Raw genomic sequence first — 17,767 nt, 5'->3', positions numbered from 1 at the left:
AGAGATGGGGACTCAGATGTGAGTGCTCTTAGTGTCAACTCCAAGAGCAATCCCTATATTTGTTCTCTTAAAATTATTTTAATAATAAATGAGAGAGAGAATGAGAAAAGGAGAGAAAAAATAAAGAAAGGAGAGAGATGATTATTTTATTCGTAAATATTAAATAGGTAATGGTTAAAAGTTACTATTGACAATGGCTAGGAGAATTAAGGTTGTGCTAATGATTTAAGATAACACTAAGATAGTGTTGGAGTGCATTTTTTTGACATATTACCTAAATGTGAGTTTAGGACATCATATAGGTAACCTATTGAACTTGCTCTTAGGGTTTAGACATTTGTGTATGTATAGGTGTAAGTATAGGAGGTGGGAGGGGGTAAGGGTGGGGTTTACAAGTTCCAACGACTTAGGAATTGGGGGTGTCCGGAGGCGTGTGTATATGTTGTAGTATATGAGTATATGATGGGGTACTTTTTGGCTTTTTGAATAAGTTAGTTTCTAGATGGTGTTTTATACGGTGTTGGCTTTCTCTTCAAGTTAAATACAACAAATTACACGTGATGCTCTTTTTTTGGGTCGGTGGCTTTACGTTTTTGAAATATTTCTATTTTTTTTTTTTTACTAATGTGACTTATAGACTTACAATTTGAGTTGTCCTGGTTCTAATTGCCTCAAACATTTTGGAATATTTTGAATTAGAATATAATTAAATAATGTTAGTTTCGGACAAAAATTAAATAATGTTATCCTATGGATTAATTGTGCTCACACAACTACCATTTTTTCTAAGACTTGATTTAATATATGTTAATATTAAAAAGTAATTTTGGGCCTAAATTAAAAAATAATAAATACTATTTGATCATCCCCAAGAACATGGCAACTTTGTGAATTCAATCCGACTAATATGATAAAATTTAATCCAATTAACGAGAATGAAAATAATGTGTTTTTATACTAAAATTTCATTACTATTTCGGTGTATTCCTGTTAACCGGCTAAGGTCGTGAACCTATCCCCTTCTCCCAAAATAAAAAACATATTCATCTTTCTCTAGATATTAATATAAAAGATAATATATGATGAAAATATATATGAATTCATGTTGAACTCATCTTAATCAGAATACCAAGAAAATTTATGTTAAAAAAGAAGACTATTAATACCTTTTCTTATACCAAAAAAAGGGAATATCCATTGTGCATACTTCATTTCTCCTACCCACCAATCAGAAGGAAGCACCACATTTGTTTGTAAAACAGAAGGAGGCCTCATAATAATTGACTATGCATCCAAGACATTCAAGACAAAAGAGGCCTACACTTTTTGAATAGCTTCAAAAACAGAAAGACATGTTTAAATTGGCATGAGAGTATTACAAGATCAGAGGAAAAGAATGGATGAATTGTAAGACACTAAAGTAGTATAACAATTGTCAAGCCAAATGTAAAAGATTGCAAGTCCACAACTACACAAACCCTACTCTCACTTTATACTCTGTGATGATAGTTCCTCTCCCATAAGAACATATGATGGTACAAACAACACACTATATACCAAAAAATCAACAGCTTTACCAGGTTGCTAGTGTCAAGTAAAGAAATCCATTGGTAATTCTGGACGGACACTCGGCTTTGATACTTCTGGTAACTGGTTAGGAGCTTCTGTCGGTACTGGATTACTAGATGTTTGTGGAGTTTCGGCTGGTACTATACTGGACATACTTACAGGGGATGCATAAGATGGATTATCTGAACATCGTTCACTTGTGTCCAATGCAACTGCTGCACTTGATTCTGATGTGGGTCCTGTTGCACCATTAGTTGATTCTGGAGGAGGATTAGAACCTGATTCTGAAGTCGAATGAGCATCAGTTTCTGGTGTTGGCACTTGAACTGATTCTGAGACACCTGTTTCTGATGTAGTAGGAGCACCTGATTCTGGTGTAGTAGGAGCTCCTGATTCTGGTTCAGGAGGAACGCCTGATTCTGGTTCAGGGGAAACGCCTGATTCCGATGCAGGGGTAGCGCCTGATTCCGATGAAGGGGGAGCATCGGATTCTGAGGTAGGGGGAGCGCCTGATTCTGAGGTAGGGGCGCCTGATTCCTCCGCCGCTGGAGAAGTTCCAGATTCTGCAGCCTGAGGAGCAGTTGCTGGTGTCGAATTAGAACCTTCAAGTAATAATGGCTTGTTTGCTGCTTGTAGCGAACCCTGAATTGCACCGGTGGATTTCTTCTGACCAGGATTAGGAGCATAAAGAGATGCCATCCCTGGGGGAAGAATCTCAATGGGAAGCTTCTTTGCAGCATCAGCTAGACTGGTAAGTTTGGGTTCCTCAAGAGAAGCCAAAAAGGCAGCTGCAGCATCTGTCTTGGTTGAAGGACCATGCTCCATCTCCTTCTGCAAAACCTTGTTCCAAGCCTGAACCAGACTCCTCAAAGAAGGTCTCCCATGGGCCTGCAGAATACTAGGATGGTCAGACCAGAGAACTAACCTAAAACGCCAGAAAAAGTTGTAAATAAAAAAGTGTATCATACATGAGCATGTAATACAGCTTCAGCAAGCATTCCAGTATCCTGCCATGCTTTTTCCATCAATGCATTATCTCCTAAAAGTGCAGCTGCAAATGCTGCCTCTCGTCCGGCACCAACAGCAATCAAATTGTTTACCAATCCCTGCAGGATATATTGCCAATCAAGTTACTCATACAAATCAGCACAGACAAACCTTTTGCACAAATTTATCTACAAACATCAAGTGCACCGAATACTGCAGATAACACCTACTTATTTTATTGCAGATTTCCTGGACTATAATTAAGCAAAACAAACAAAAAATAACTGTTAGAAATGTTCATAAATGTGTGCTAAAGGACTGAAGAGTATATAGCTCACAAGTCACAACTCATACATGCAGTTATAAAACACAGACCAGACATGGAAGATAGGCAGATGGCTAAAAGCCATGCACCAACTAATATTATTTTTTTATTCTAACACGAAATAGAACACCGAAACAAAAAGAAAACAAAGCAAAAAATCAAGATATACCCCAAGTCGAGTCAACTCCCCGTGATTCGCTAATCGTAAGGCTAATCCCCTTAATTCATGTCCCCGTAAAGCTCCCTTCACTGAACCGGCTGCAGCTAACCGCTTAAGAGCTTCACGAGCAATCTCACCTTGAGCAGTGGCATCTGCAGCATCAATAAGATCAAGAAATTCCTTCCCGAATTTCACTACTCCATCAACTGCCTCCACAATATCTTCCTTTTTGACAGTTAGACTCATAATGTCGTTCAAGTTTAGCCCAACAGTTTCATTTCCAATATCCCTGCTGTTACTCATTGTTAGAAGACACTGGAGGGCTCTTTTCAGATCGTTGCTCTGCATTGCCAGGTCAAATTCCAATCTGGCAAACGTAAATTAAAAATTCCATCAAAATCAAATTATTCAACAGTTCTGAAACAATATGCTCAAATTAGTCAATAAAATTCCTGATTCTGGTAGCAGTAGAAAAAATTCAAAGAATACCGAGATTGATATATAAACATTCAGCGCTACGATAAACTATTTGAATGCATAGCTCGACTTATACAAAGGCCTTGCTTTACAGATTGGAATCAAGTATACTTAGAACTTGGCATGAAGCAAATTAAACCTCTTAGATATCCCAGGCAAATGAAGTGCTTCAGTAGCATAACCCATCCCAAGCATAAACTGAGCCAAATCATCATGATGTTCTCTGCCAAGCCTACTTGCCCTGCATAGAAGGTAGTTGTAGATATACATGAAAATAATATAGACATAACTCAATTGAAAACCATAAAGTTAATAAAACTTACCATTTTACTGCACTAACAGCATCTCCGTAGGCAGCTAGACAACGGCAGCGGATTCCGGGATGGCTGAGGGATATTGCATGGGTAGACATGTATCTATTTCGAAATGAAAATAATACATCAGTAATATATAGCAAATCTTTAAGCTACGTCAATATTTGTTTGATGAGAAATGTGAGACAAAATAGGAACCCATCTAAAAACTTGTAGTACGAAAACGTCATCTTGTTTCAACTAGAAAATCTATCGTTTGCTGTCACAACGTAACATCGCTTTTAACTCTTTATTAAATGATATAATTGCAAAGGTAAATTTTCTGTGCATAGAGCGTAAAACAAGGAAAGGTAATCCCTATACCTTGAATGTCTAGACAGAGGATTAGCAATATATTGTATCTCATCTTCACTTCAAGGATGAACATAATTTATATATAGGTTTATGCATGTCTCTGAATGTATTAGGGTCATAATTTTTAGAAAATTAACTAAAATACTAGGCTTCAAAGCATTACAAATATTCCTACTACATAGAAAAGCATAGATTCCATTAAGTCCGATCAAACTTTAAACATATCAATATCAAGAAAAAACTAGAAAAAAAAATATATTTTTAGCTTCTTCCCAAAAGTAAACTTGTTCCATGTTTGAATTGCCAGCTTTATAAATGGCGAGTGTCGTCCACAACTCACAAAAACAATAGCATTATAATACAACTGTTGCATCAAAAACCTAATTCGAATACAAAAGGACAGAATAAATGGTAATGCCAGCCTTTGTAGTTATGTCAGGTACAAGTGAGTTCAAATTATTATTTGAGAACCTTGTGATTCTGATCTGAAGGTTAACCAGGAATCACTGTGAATGCAGCAAATGTAGAATTTCATGTAAAAATTTCAGGACTCTTAATCACCGAGGTGCAAGTTCCAGCCCAATTCAGACACATCATTTATACTGATTAAATATATAAGATTTAAAATCAAGGAGAGATTACCTATCAATAAGCCAAAGAACACCATCCCGAACGCCCACTACCACAAGAGGTCCAACTGGCCGTTTTTGTTCTCCTGGAAAACGAGTTACTGCCACTGCCACCCCTCCCCCACCGACAGCAACTTCATTGACTTTCCTACTATCCATATCTTTAGGCACGGATGAGCTTTCACTACCAACTTTAGATTGTTTAGGTAACATTAAGAATGGAGGGATAGATGGAGCATGCTGAAAAGATGCTAACCGCACAACCTGACAAGATTTTCTTTTATAAGGAATATACTATGCCCAAAACAAATCAAATAAACACATGGTACTTAGTAAATGGGAATCTTCATAATTTAATATATTATAGGGAGTAAGCTACAACTTTTACGCAACAATAATTTGTACACTTCTGACTCTACACATAGCAGTACTTTACAATTAAAGTAAAGAAAACATAAGCTTCTGCTACAATAAAAGGAACAAAATTTAGTTCGAAAATTAATATCTTTGATTTTAGACTTCTGCAGGATATAGCTTTTCACAAGTTAAGCAGATTCTAAACTACCTACATATTAAGGGCCTATAAATAAATTCAAGTAGAGCAACGAAATAAGAAGACAAACTTAGGAATATTCTAATGTATATTAAATTTTTAAGATAAAGACCTACAGGTACTAACTCACTTCACTTGCCTACCCATAGTATCTCACAAACCTCAGTGTGACTGGAGTAATAATCGATTGAGAACATTACTTTGTCAATAACTAATACTGGGGAGAACATATCTTGACATGAAAACTCACATGTCAGTTTGACTGAATTTATAATTCAAAATGTGAACTTGCTCAAGTAGAAGCTAACTGCACAAGAAAATTGGATCAGATATTGGACGAAGGATTGGTAAATTTTACCAACATCAGAACTATTTATCACTCCATTTGGTATGGACTTGTGGGCAAATTTTAGATTTAATCCATGCGTTTAAAACTTCAAAGTCGCTGCATACAACAACTACAGTTGCCAAACACTGCTACACGACAAAAACTAAGAAAGTTACTCGTAAAATGCAATTATACATTAACAAGCTATATATTAACCTGTAGCATTGGAGGTCTCAAAGAAATCCGCTCCTGTGTTGCAGTTTGCGGACCATCTACCGCAATCAGAGCCAACTCACCATGCTCTGCAACAGCTCTCGAACGAGCCTCCTTCAGTTTCATCTCTTCTTTACGCCGTTTAGTTTCTATATCAATGGGAGCAACACCAGCATCAACGAAAACACACCTAAAGTTTCCACACAAAACAGGTATTTCATCACATAATTTCTCAAATAGCATAGGTGAAGAAATGATGCATGTAAATTATTCTTAATTTATTCATCTGATTTCTGGATTTGGTTTTTTATCTTTCCCATGCAAACTATAAAAGGTAGTTAACCACAAACCAAAAAAAAATCCAGAAGGCCACACCATCTTCTGTATAGAAAAACCATGTGATTAATCATTAAAGTAAACACTAAAAGAATTTTAGCTCTTCAGCAAAGGCTGACATAACTAAGGTTTGGTCTTTATATAGCTAGTATATATGCAAATGCTGAAGTCCTCACCATGCTAACAAGTTATATCTCCATCCATTAAAATTATTTCTCTCTCATTAACTAATAAGATCCACATAATTTCCTAAAAGATTAAGTGATTAACTCTACTACAATGCAATCTTGGTGAGGCAGGTAATGTTAACTGTCCATTTGTTAAATGAGACAAGCTTGTGCTTGAGAAAATTTAGGCTGTAGAACTTTCTTCTGTCTAGGAATCGAGCATACAGTTTAGAAACTGTAGATTATTATCTTTTATATGTCAGATAATTGACTGTAACTTATTTTTCTTAGCATGGGACACAAATTAGCAAGAGGCAGTACTATAACCCATTTGATTAGACAGCGATGACGCAGTTGGATACTTGCATACGTAGCGGTTTAGAATTAACTCTTAAATTGTATACACAGAGTGTGTGTTTTTTTCCAGGTGATGCTTAAAAACGGCTCGGCAGTGCATTTCTACTTATATCTGATATGTTAACTTGAAATTGCTTCAGCTTTTGCTTAGTAAGACTTTCATTACTATTCTTAATCCTTCAATCTGTTTTTTAATTGTTTATTTGTGAGTCTCCCAAGTCAAACCTTAAAAATCAAAACACGCGAAAAAAAGCTATTCAAGGACAGTGCTAAGTAGACATTAAAAAGTAAAACACAAAAGGAGGATAGTAAAATTATATTGTTGTGGTTGTTTCTTAATGGACATGGAATTCTGTCTTTTACTTTCATTTGTACAGAAGTTGGTTATGTACTGTTGCTGATTTTTTGAAATCTTTCCTGGATTACCTCAAATGTCTGTCTTAGTTATCCTATGATCTTAAGTAGTTTTACTGGTCTTTAGTCTGTGGCTCATTACTTCAACCCGTACTTGCCACTGTTAATAGCATTAATTGTCGATACTATAGACATTATCTAGACTTCTAAATTCCAATTAAAACATGCAAAGGATATACTTCTTTTTATCTCAAGATTCAACAGTACAGAAGAAGCTATTATGCTTAGGCACCCATAGATTAAATGCCAAATTTGTGCATCCAAATTAGTGAACAATGGTATCTCATAGTCGAGCAGTACATACTTCAAAATGCTTCACGAGCCAAACTTTAATTTGAAAAAGTTCGGCTCTTACAGTATCTAGCTTTCAGCTCCGCTCATTTAAATTCGAGCAGAAATTCAAAAAACCTACAAGATTTTGTCGAACCAACACCAAGCTGCTCACAAATGACTCGCCTCATTTACAGCCCTATTTACATAGAAAAGCTAAAGAATATATCGTAATACACGAGTAAGATCTTGTTAAATAGTACTTACTCTATCGTAGTTGGTGTAGCCACAAAGAGCTGTCTCCGTTGCCAAACAGCACCTGTAGCAAATGGAATGGCAACATCTCCCAAGTATCTGTATTGAGGGCGCAAGGAAGATATGACAATGTATTGCTGATAGGCAAAGGCACAATACTCAACCGTTTGGTCCCATGCTGTCCATTCTGGTTGAGGAAGAAGACCACCGACTGGTTGAAAGTTTTCCCAACTGCAAATTTAACCGATTCTTAAAAAATCTCGGCATAAATTTGCTCACACATCCAATCTACTAACTGCAATTTTAATAATTTTGAGCAAACCGGGCTGAGACTTTAAAAAACAATACCGGCACCAATTATCAACATAAATAAGATAACATATAAGATTGAGCTCAGATGGATCATGCGACACAGCTACAGTAACCAAAGATATACAAGATAGCTATTTGGTGCTCGACACTCACGCAGACTAAGAAGAAGTCCAGATATTTAAGGACTTGGTGGGGTTGACAGAGAATTTTTGTAAGAAAAGATAAGAAGACTCAAGAGTTCATATTTGCTCAATACTTGATGCACAAAACTTCTGGATGGATAGAAAATAGATTGCTTAATGCACAAGACAAATGATAACAGAGTTGATTTATTTATATAGCACTCACAGGTTAAGTAGCATTTGTTCCTACCTGTATAACTGGAAGTTCTGAGGTGCAGCTTCCGCTGAAGAATTATGAGAAGAATAGCCATCAGCAGTGGTGAACGAGGAAAGCCCGCTGCTACCAAAGCCAGATAAGGGCATAGACTGGAATGTTGAAATAGCAGTAGCAGCAACGGGGCTGACTCTTCGCGATGTCCGATACGCTATACCAAGTAGCGCTCCCCCATGCAAACCAATAACCTAGAAACATATTTATGGAGTTAAAAGGCCATACCAAAGTGGTCAGACATATATTACTGGACCCTCATAATAATTAAGACTAGACAACAAATATTACGAACGTGTAACAATAAACGGCAGATTCCCTGAACCAATCAGAAAACGTAAGCATACAAATTTCTTGAGAGCTGAGTATAAAATCACAGGGGAAGCAGTGACCAAGCTGTTAATAGCAATATAGCGATGAAGTACAGCATTTCACTAAAGAAAGTTCTACAGCATGACTACAATATCAATGAGTTACTAGAAAGTAGAAAGTTAATAAGTATATGCCTTGAGTTGACATTCCTATTTGAAATTCAGAAAAAATCAGTGTTTGCATATTATGTCCGAGTACAAATCTTTTATTATCTATTTTATGCTCATCCTTGAAACACACCATTTTCCCACAAATTTCAAGTGATCCATTGTAAAGTCAAATTCCAGGTAGTCATCTTACTTACATATGTGACGGAAGTGTTTCAACTAAATATATTAGCCATAAATAAACCTAATTCTAATTTAAGTTGAATGCGATTACACTTTTCCTGTTGAGAAAACAGGGTCCAAGAGGAACCTTTACCCTGAAACATAACACACCCATTAAAGTATATGGGGCAGCCAGTCACTTGTGTTCAGATTTAATTATTAAGGTACTTTAGCTATCATTTTCCAGATACGAAAACACGATGGCAGCAAGAAGTGAGTTTTTAGTACTCAGACTTAAGGCAACAGAGTTCCAGTACAACTGAAATGTTATAGTCCACCTACAAAAAGGAAGTCTTGTTTCAGAATCTACACGTCTGTGGGATGCAATCATTACTTGAGGAAAGGTACTTGAACAGGAACCTCATGAATTCTGCATGTTCTGCAGCACAGTCTTTGATGCAAGCCTAGTCAAAGCATAAAATAACATTCAACTTACCCCATTTAGTCCCAACTGAACTATAGTTCCAACTCCAATAATAAATCGTTTCTGTTGGTCATCCTTTAGAAAGTTCAAGGCAATCTACCTACTGATACTAAGATGAGAAAGCATATCACTAACTAAGCCTGACTTTTAGGCCTTTAACATATGAGACATTCCATAAGGTCTAAAAGTGTCATTAATTCCTCTTACTCACATGCAAGCATGTCAATCACATTCGTAGCCTTAAAGGAAAATACAAGAAAAGGAATATGATTTCTTTGATTTAAGCAGAGTGAAGCAGAAATCAGTCGGTGAAAACAGAAGAGATACCGGTTCACTGTGGCCGCCAATAGACCTCATTAATATATTTGATGTCCCATCATCTAACAGGATGCGAACTTGCACACTAGCAGAAGAAGCAGCAGAAGCTGCTGCAGCTGCAGCTTGAGCAGCAACTGCAGCAGCTTCCTTGGCTTTTCTTGATCCCCCTTTCGGAATCAAGGGGATTCGAGGAGGTGCAGCAGACTCCAAAAGAGCAAATCTATCTCGACAAGTATCCCAAGCCAAGAGCCTGGCACTACCTGAATCTACTATGGACCAATCACTGACCTTGTAAATTGAGAAATAAGGAATATCAGGCCATACAACTGCAAGATACCTGCAAGCAACAAGGGAAAAGAAAGTCAATCACTGAGATAGCTTGTTTATACCCATAAATAGTACTAGTCAGGTACCAAGAAAGGGAAGAAATTACGTCATTCATTTCATGTTAACAATATTAAGGTCCTCTTACGAGTTCTTTTAAGAGCCATAAACTGGAAACCACTAGATTAACTGCAAGTCTTAACCTAGTGGTTCCCCTCTCCTCTTGCTCTTTTAGTAATAAGACGTGGAGGGTTCAAGCCCAGTTGATGCATGTGTGCGTGAGTATTTAAAGTTTTGTAATTGACCATGTCTGTAAAAAAAACAAGTTTACAAATATCTAACACAGGATTAACAGATAATGTGTAGTAATTCTAGTTCTACTGTCTAATGCTGCACTTGAAGTCGAATGATGTACTCAAATGTTAAAGATTACTTACTTCCCCGAACTGCTCACAGAAAGAACTGCATATGAGTCATGTGGAACAGGAGTGCTAATGTGCTTTTTTATCTGCTTGACTTGAAGTGGTTCAGACGAATCTCCACGCGGTCTTCCATTTTCTGTCAAGGACCCGTTACTCCCAAGAGCAGGATTTGCCGTGTTGGACAACGAGAAGTTTAGCAGCTTTAATTCTCTTTCAATAACATATACAGCCGAATGTTCTCGACTTTCTGGGGGTGTTGGTAAAGATGCTACAGCTGGAAGAGATCTGGCATCAAATTCACTAATGATCACACCGATATTGGTCCCAGTAGCAACAAGGTGTGGCTGTAATGGATGCGCAGCCATAGAATAAACCTACAAGTGATTTCATCGATTATATCATTTACATTTGATTGACAAGGATAAAGCTCAAGGGAATATAGAGAACTTGAACAAATTTTTACTGCAACTTCCAGAGGCTAATTGCTTTGTTATTACAATTCATTTACTCTTTTATTAAAACATGATATATGAGCATGTAACATTCTTAAAAACGGGATATTTAAATTGTCTCCTCGAGATTTCCTAAAAGCCTAGAAACTATCGTAATTCTAATGTTTAGCATACATCATACGTTTGAGAAATAAAGAATAAAGTTTAAATCATCTAGAGATTAGAGCTTACCAATAAAGACTAGGTACTCGAAGATCCACTCACTATGTAAGATTTATCAAAATATTGCAAATTTGATAATCATGACTAATGCAGGACAGGAATAACATGGGGGTTACATGACTTGTATATGGAACAAAAACCCTAATAGCATAATGTTGATTTTTTGGTCAAAAATATAAAAGAAAATAAAATGTCACATGCATGAAAAATGATTATAATGCTCTCGGTTATATGCTATAAACATAAAACCAGCCTTTTAATAGGCTAATTTATACTGATAACATAGTTCCTAGATAATAGTGATAATGATTTCTAATAACTATCCCTATTTGCTTAGTTACTGTAATCACTTGACTTATCCTACGAACCAGTAACTAATAATTTAGAAAAAACTTAAAAAAAATTAAATTATTCAAATAAATTTGATTTATTCTGAACACACAACCTAATGGACTAGAGCCCAACAATTATTCAGCTTTTAAGTAACCTAATTATTCAATAAACTCCTAGCCCCATATATAAAACATATAGATATATACACTATTTTCCTCCACATCAAAAGATATATTGAAGTAACTAGTAACATGTATAATAATACTCTATGTTCATTTCTGTTCCCCTTCAATGACTCTCTTCGAGGCCATACAAAAGCTTGTACTGTATCTGAGCTTACATATTTACAAATTACAACTCTCGATCCCAACAGTATTCGTATTGAAGCATCCTTATCGTCTATTTAGACATTATTCAGTAGTCGGAGCAACCATTATCTGACACTTAAATGCTAAAGTTCTACGCATACAACTTGTGAGAGCAGTATCAGGTACAACTTCATAAGCATATTAGTTAATCAAAATTCAAGTCACACTCATGCAATATACAAGGTAATATATGAAATTAGATCTACCACAACCATACTTTCCCATCATAAAATGCCACACTAAGCTAAACATTAGAGCTTCTGTGGCTGAACATTAAATATTAAAAAAAAACACTAGTCATCTAAATTTAACAAGTACAAACTAATGTTGCGATGTACATACTCTCAGTTTTTTGTGAGATCCAAGTGCTAGTGGAGGAATTAACGAGGAAAGCTCACATAATGGCCTTGTTAGAGCCGAATACGTAGGGTGCTCAATAGCCCTGTGTAGACATCAAAAAATAATAATCATGTAAATTGCAAGTAAGGCAGGCATCTCATATAAAACAAAAGTTACGCTTTCTCACAAACTTTCTCTTCTTCACCAAACTAGTCCATTTAAAGACGAAAAAGTCCGCAAATTAATGATGTTAAAAGATCGATTGGCCTTAATATCTGCAGCAGAGTTGCATAAGCATGCTTTTAATCGCTAGAGATAAAAAATAAAACATCCTTCGTATTCTTAATCAATAAGATATATAACTGTTTTTAACAAAACCACTTGCTACTAGAAGGCAAAATAAGCATACCATATGTGGGAATCCTTGACACAAGTTAATATATCAAGATTGGGTGCTCGAGGGTGACACCATGATGCCACACTGTGGCACGACATTTTTGGTACAGGTTTAATACGTCGCAGTTCCTGGAAAGGGATGAATAATAATTTAAACATATATAGAGAGAGGGGGGAGGGGGAGCGGGGGGAGCAAATGAAAGAAAAGGTACAGTTTTTCTACTCAACATGAAGAAGTTACAAATAAACGACAGAGATCAGCTACCTTGAAAGATAATGTGTCCCAGATTGCTAGTGTCTTATCAGCGCCTATAGTAATGAGCTGAGGTGCACCTCCCATCACCCTAGATAGCTCAACAGCTACGACCCCGCCATCATGCGCCTTACAAGTAGGATTCCACGTTATAAAAAACATACACAACGAAATATAAAATGGAAAATTTCTACGGTCTCTTCTCACTGGATGTATAGTTGGTCTTTAATTAGCCAGAGCAGGTTTATGACAATATGTGAATAAAACAATTAAAGAAGTTAAATTTAAATTCTATACAGATTAACAAAAACAAAATTTAAATTATTAAATTTCAAATTAGAAGGTTTAATACTCCTCTAACATGTAAAATTTTACATTTGAGTTATATTAAAAATCTAAAACGCATATAGACTTCCAGAATGGGAAAGAAATTGATAGGATGCAGAGAATCTAAAGCCGCTAATAAATGTATTATGATCTTACTACATATTTTATGTACTAGTAACACTTTCACTTGTAATATGTACTAGATTTATAAGTTGATTCTCTGCTTATATGTTTTCTAAGGTAAAGGTCAATTGAAGCAATTTAAATACTCACATACACATTCATCCATCGACCCTCGACCTCTTATTACCAAGAGGGGAGTGGAATCTGCTAGGCTACGCCTTGCAGATACTGCTCACATGTTTTAATGTATATGAATATTTACAACTTGTATATATATACTGTTAATTGATGACAATGTCATTGCCCATATTTTGCTGTATACTATACAATAGTGAGAAACTAACAATTACTTCACATGTTTTATAAAATGAGGAGGTTAAACTAATGAGAGAATAAACATATAAGTACCTTAAGACTCAGCTTTGGCACAAGTTCTCGTGAGTCTTGGCCATAGTCAGCATTCCAAAGCACAAGTAAACCATCACTACCTCCAGAAACCAAAAGTGCCTATACAAAAAACACAAAAAGGGTTAAACTGTAACACAAAGGACAGTCTTCTAATGAAGGAAAAAAATAAGAATTTGAATATCTAAGTTGACATATTTACAATGAAACATATTGCTGCCAAGTGATGAAAGAAAACACTGAGAAAATGATATTTGTTGAGAGGTAAAGATAAAATTTTAATGTATGATACAAGAATGTAGGTACAATACCAAGTGTGTTATTCCTATAGCTTGAATGAGAATAAGCCACACCCATTGGTTATATACTTAATTCGATATATAGATTGACCAGATAAGAAAAACAAATTATGGTAGAGAAATGAGGTAAATAAATATGTCTCAAGTATTAATAGATTTAGCGAACTAAAAAAACAAGCTTTTCCACCCCTTCTCAAATTGGCAGAATGCAGCCAAACAGTACTACCCCTAGGTTCAATCTATAGGAACTATAAACTGTGCCCAATCGACTGTCGGCTTAAATATAAAGATCAAAATTTAGAACCACTGGACTCCTAAACTGAACAAGGGTCCACGAAATTAAATATTTACATAGACTGTTTGGCCAGTGGCAGCTGATAATGACACTCAATGCTAAGCATAGAAAGAAAGCCTGAAAATCATTGTTTGACTCCCCACAAACTGAGTTATGGATCTTTGGATGTAGTCTGACCAATTCCTAGCTATTTAAAATTAGTAAAAATAATTTCAACTAAAGGAAACTAAGACTACCTCTCCAGTGGAAGCCATAAAGGTCATTAAACAAGATATTGATTTTTTATGACCTCCTGTGTATCTTCTAGCAAGCTGCAAAAAAACCAAACATTGAGGCACAATACATAGATAGCTAAAAGTTTATCCAACGTATCACTAAAAATGAAATTGCAAACCTTCCATGTTATCATTGAGAGAACTCTAATTACACCATCTGAACCCCCAAAAGCTACCAGAGGACCATCACCAACAACAGACCTAGAAAGAAATTCCATACTGCAAGTGAAAGAAAGTGTCACCGATGCACTGAAGCACTCATAAGAAAGATGATAATATGTCCTAATATTTCTCTCATTTTCTCAAGACTATATATCTTTCTTTCTTCAACTCGTTACAGACTATAATTTCATCTAGAAAACAAATCTTGGGTTACAACATTTTATTATGCCCCTGGAGATGTAGTCTCTTTTTCTCTCTAATACATTTTATTTAGCAAAAAAAAAAAAAAAAAAAAAAAAAACATCGTCCACCACAGCCTTGATACTTGCAGCATGAACTTGGGTTACACTACTAATTTAATAGGATTTTGAGCTTGATGCTCTAAAAATATTTCAATTTGACATTTTCAATGTTTATTTGAAAAAATGACCGCCCGTGGTCCTTACCCTCGGATGAATTTGCGTGTAGTGTTTGGAAAGAAAAGATTCTGCAACCTTGTAAATGTATATTCTAAATATTAGATTCCAAAGTTATTAGCTAAAAATTATATATCAAAATAATTAGATAGAACCATAGAATGTAAAAGACAAGGTGCAGCCTTGTTAGATGTTCAAAATTTATAAGTACTTTCTCGCATGTTTCTCTTTGTCCATCTCTTTTTGCTGCTATAGTAATCTACTTGAGGGGTCCAATTAGTTGTAACTTCACTATTTTAACAAATCAAATTTTCCAAAGTTGATCACCAGCTAGAAAGTAGAAACGACAAAGATATAAAATTAACTATAGGATGTTCAGAACATAATCACTACGTGTACGGAATACCCTATATGTATCACAGAGTAGCGATGATTAGGTAAGAAATGGTGGACCGGAATTTATATAATTCTATAGTAACCAATATTAGTTTAACCATTCAATTCATATTTGTTATACACAAGGCTTCATGTTGGGATATATCTAGTAAATGAAGATAGAAGTATAATGCAGCAAGATCATTTCCTATTCCAACATACAACAAATAGAAGAAAGAGTGAATATAGAGAAGACTTGCCAGAGAAGTGATTTGTTGTCAAGGTCCTGCTTAGGAACATCCCTGCCACGCATAGTCACCAAGTCTAGAAATATGGCTTTACTTTCACAGCAGATGACAATAAAATGTCTTCCTTTCGTTGATGGAGCAGGAGAGCTAAATGCTGATGTGACATTGGTCACTGCTGTTGGAGCCTCCGCAGCAGCAGACCGATTACGAGAAAGTTGCCAAAAATGCACATCGTCGTCATAAAAGCTAACCTGCTTAACACTTAGGACATATCCCCCATTCGGAGTTTCAGGTTTCATCCGAATGTAATAAGGCTAAGAAAGATATAAAAAAAACAAATAATGAGGTCCAATACCTCCCTCCCCGTATGGCTTCTGTAGGTTTTCCTCTAGATTCTACCATTGAAGAAGATATATCAGATTATTTTAATTATTTAAAAGAAAGTATTCCTCAATATATCCACTATAATATCTGAATACTTTTTACCGCATTACAAAAAATTGTTATCGACAGATAATTGCATATAGCCTAGCAAGTTGCAATTATGTATTTCTTTTTTCTTAATTTCAATTACTTTATGACCATCTTATGGTCAAGGTCATTAAAAACATACACAAAACCACTACTTCCTATACACCACATGGATACTTGATCATAGAACAACTTGCTGAAGCTTATACTCTTGATATACAGTTGTACTAGGTCAGTAATCAACTGCCAACTCTAAATGAACTACTTGTTTGTGCAAAACTCAGGTACCTGTATCTCCCTCTGCAAGTTTCTCCAACTTAGCCCCAACCAAGCGCCTCTCATCGACTCCACCAGCTTTAAGCTCATATATCACCTGATAACAATACCAACCAAAATAATTTGAACTACATCCCAAGCATCCAACTATTCCATCCCTCTAATCAGATATAGAAACAAACAACCAACTATACTACCATTCATAACAAAAACACACACATATCCAATTTTCTTATAGCTCTTAAGAAAAAAGAGCACATACGTAGACAATAAATAAGCTGATAATATAAGAAACTAAAACAATTCCAACCACATCTAACTACAGTACAGCATCTACTTAATAAATAGCACTCAGGATCCAAGAAATTCATAATTAGTCCAGATTATTAATTAACCGACATCTGCTATACTCAGGACCAACGAATTACTTTACTCAATCAACATAATCAATTTCGATTTATCGAGGCATTACATAGCGCATAATACAACTACATCCAACTATCTCATCATCACTAGTCGTTGGTAATATGCACACGAAAACAATAAATCACCTAAAAACATCGAATATCGAAAAAAATTCAACTACATCCAGTAATTAAACACACACACAAAAACATTTCGAAAAGTGAGTTTTGGACCTGACGATGCTCCCAATTCCAAACAGAAACATGATCAGATGCATCAGCAGTAACAAGCCAGGGATGAGTTGGATGCAATTGAATCTTCACGATCTTATCATTCGTCGGACGAAACGCCTTCAATTTCAACATTCTCGCCCTTCAATTAGTCAATCACTGTGTGTATTTACACACATACACTGCAATTAAGCTTTGGATGTGGAAACCAAATCTGAAAATGAAATGGATCTTGTGTGTGTGTGTAATTAGTTGTTCATGTAGGGGTGGAGAAGTGAATCAGGTGTTTGTTTCGAATTGTGAAGCTGATCAAAAGGGCTCCGTTCCATTTCTAACCAGTTTGAATGTAAAATTTTCAAAACTAACCGGATTACGTTTAAACTTTTCAAAACTAACCGGTCTAATTCAATCCAAATATTTGTAAATTCCGATATAACAATATCATTTTACGAATATTTTTTTAAAAAAATATTTTCTTTTTTTTTAATTTCATTTATT

At 35.6% G+C, this 17,767-nt stretch overlaps 1 protein-coding gene across 1 annotated transcript; it reads right to left on the bottom strand.

Moving 5' to 3' along the window:
* Positions 1 to 1,300: 1,300 nt before the first annotated feature.
* Positions 1,301 to 17,563, bottom strand: LOC108201114 (uncharacterized). Its single transcript, XM_064084789.1, has 21 exons — positions 17,273 to 17,563; positions 16,647 to 16,731; positions 16,243 to 16,282; positions 15,900 to 16,148; positions 14,806 to 14,905; positions 14,648 to 14,722; positions 13,821 to 13,919; positions 12,975 to 13,091; positions 12,723 to 12,838; positions 12,317 to 12,416; positions 10,615 to 10,973; positions 9,863 to 10,190; positions 8,393 to 8,604; positions 7,721 to 7,939; positions 5,913 to 6,099; positions 4,829 to 5,079; positions 3,842 to 3,934; positions 3,658 to 3,759; positions 3,051 to 3,408; positions 2,538 to 2,675; positions 1,301 to 2,457 (listed from the first exon to the last, which is right to left on the bottom strand). Exons 1-21 carry the CDS (start codon positions 17,402 to 17,404, stop codon positions 1,591 to 1,593), a joined length of 4,227 nt encoding a protein of 1,408 aa, XP_063940859.1. The 5' UTR covers positions 17,405 to 17,563; the 3' UTR covers positions 1,301 to 1,590.
* Between the last annotated feature and the right edge of the window lie 204 nt (positions 17,564 to 17,767).

The sequence above is a fragment of the Daucus carota genome, chromosome 9 (genome assembly GCF_001625215.2).
Source record: "Daucus carota subsp. sativus chromosome 9, DH1 v3.0, whole genome shotgun sequence".
NCBI classification, from domain to species: Eukaryota; Viridiplantae; Streptophyta; class Magnoliopsida; order Apiales; family Apiaceae; genus Daucus; species Daucus carota.
Note: the sequence above shows the minus strand (reverse complement) of the source record. Positions and strands in the feature narration are given on the sequence as shown.

What these genes read in the sequence shown, in the direction of transcription:
- LOC108201114 (XM_064084789.1), bottom strand. Translation starts at nt 17,404, where the DNA reads ATGTTGAAATTGAAGGCGTTTCGTCCGACGAATGATAAGATCGTGAAG. An exon ending in TTATGGCTTCCACTGGAGAG is followed by an intron (nt 13,920 to 14,647) that starts GTAGTCTTAGTT and finishes TTTTTTGTATAG; the next exon opens with GCACTTTTGGTTTCTGGAGG. An exon ending in TGCCAAAGCTGAGTCTTAAG is followed by an intron (nt 13,092 to 13,820) that starts GTACTTATATGT and finishes CCTACTTGTAAG; the next exon opens with GCGCATGATGGCGGGGTCGT.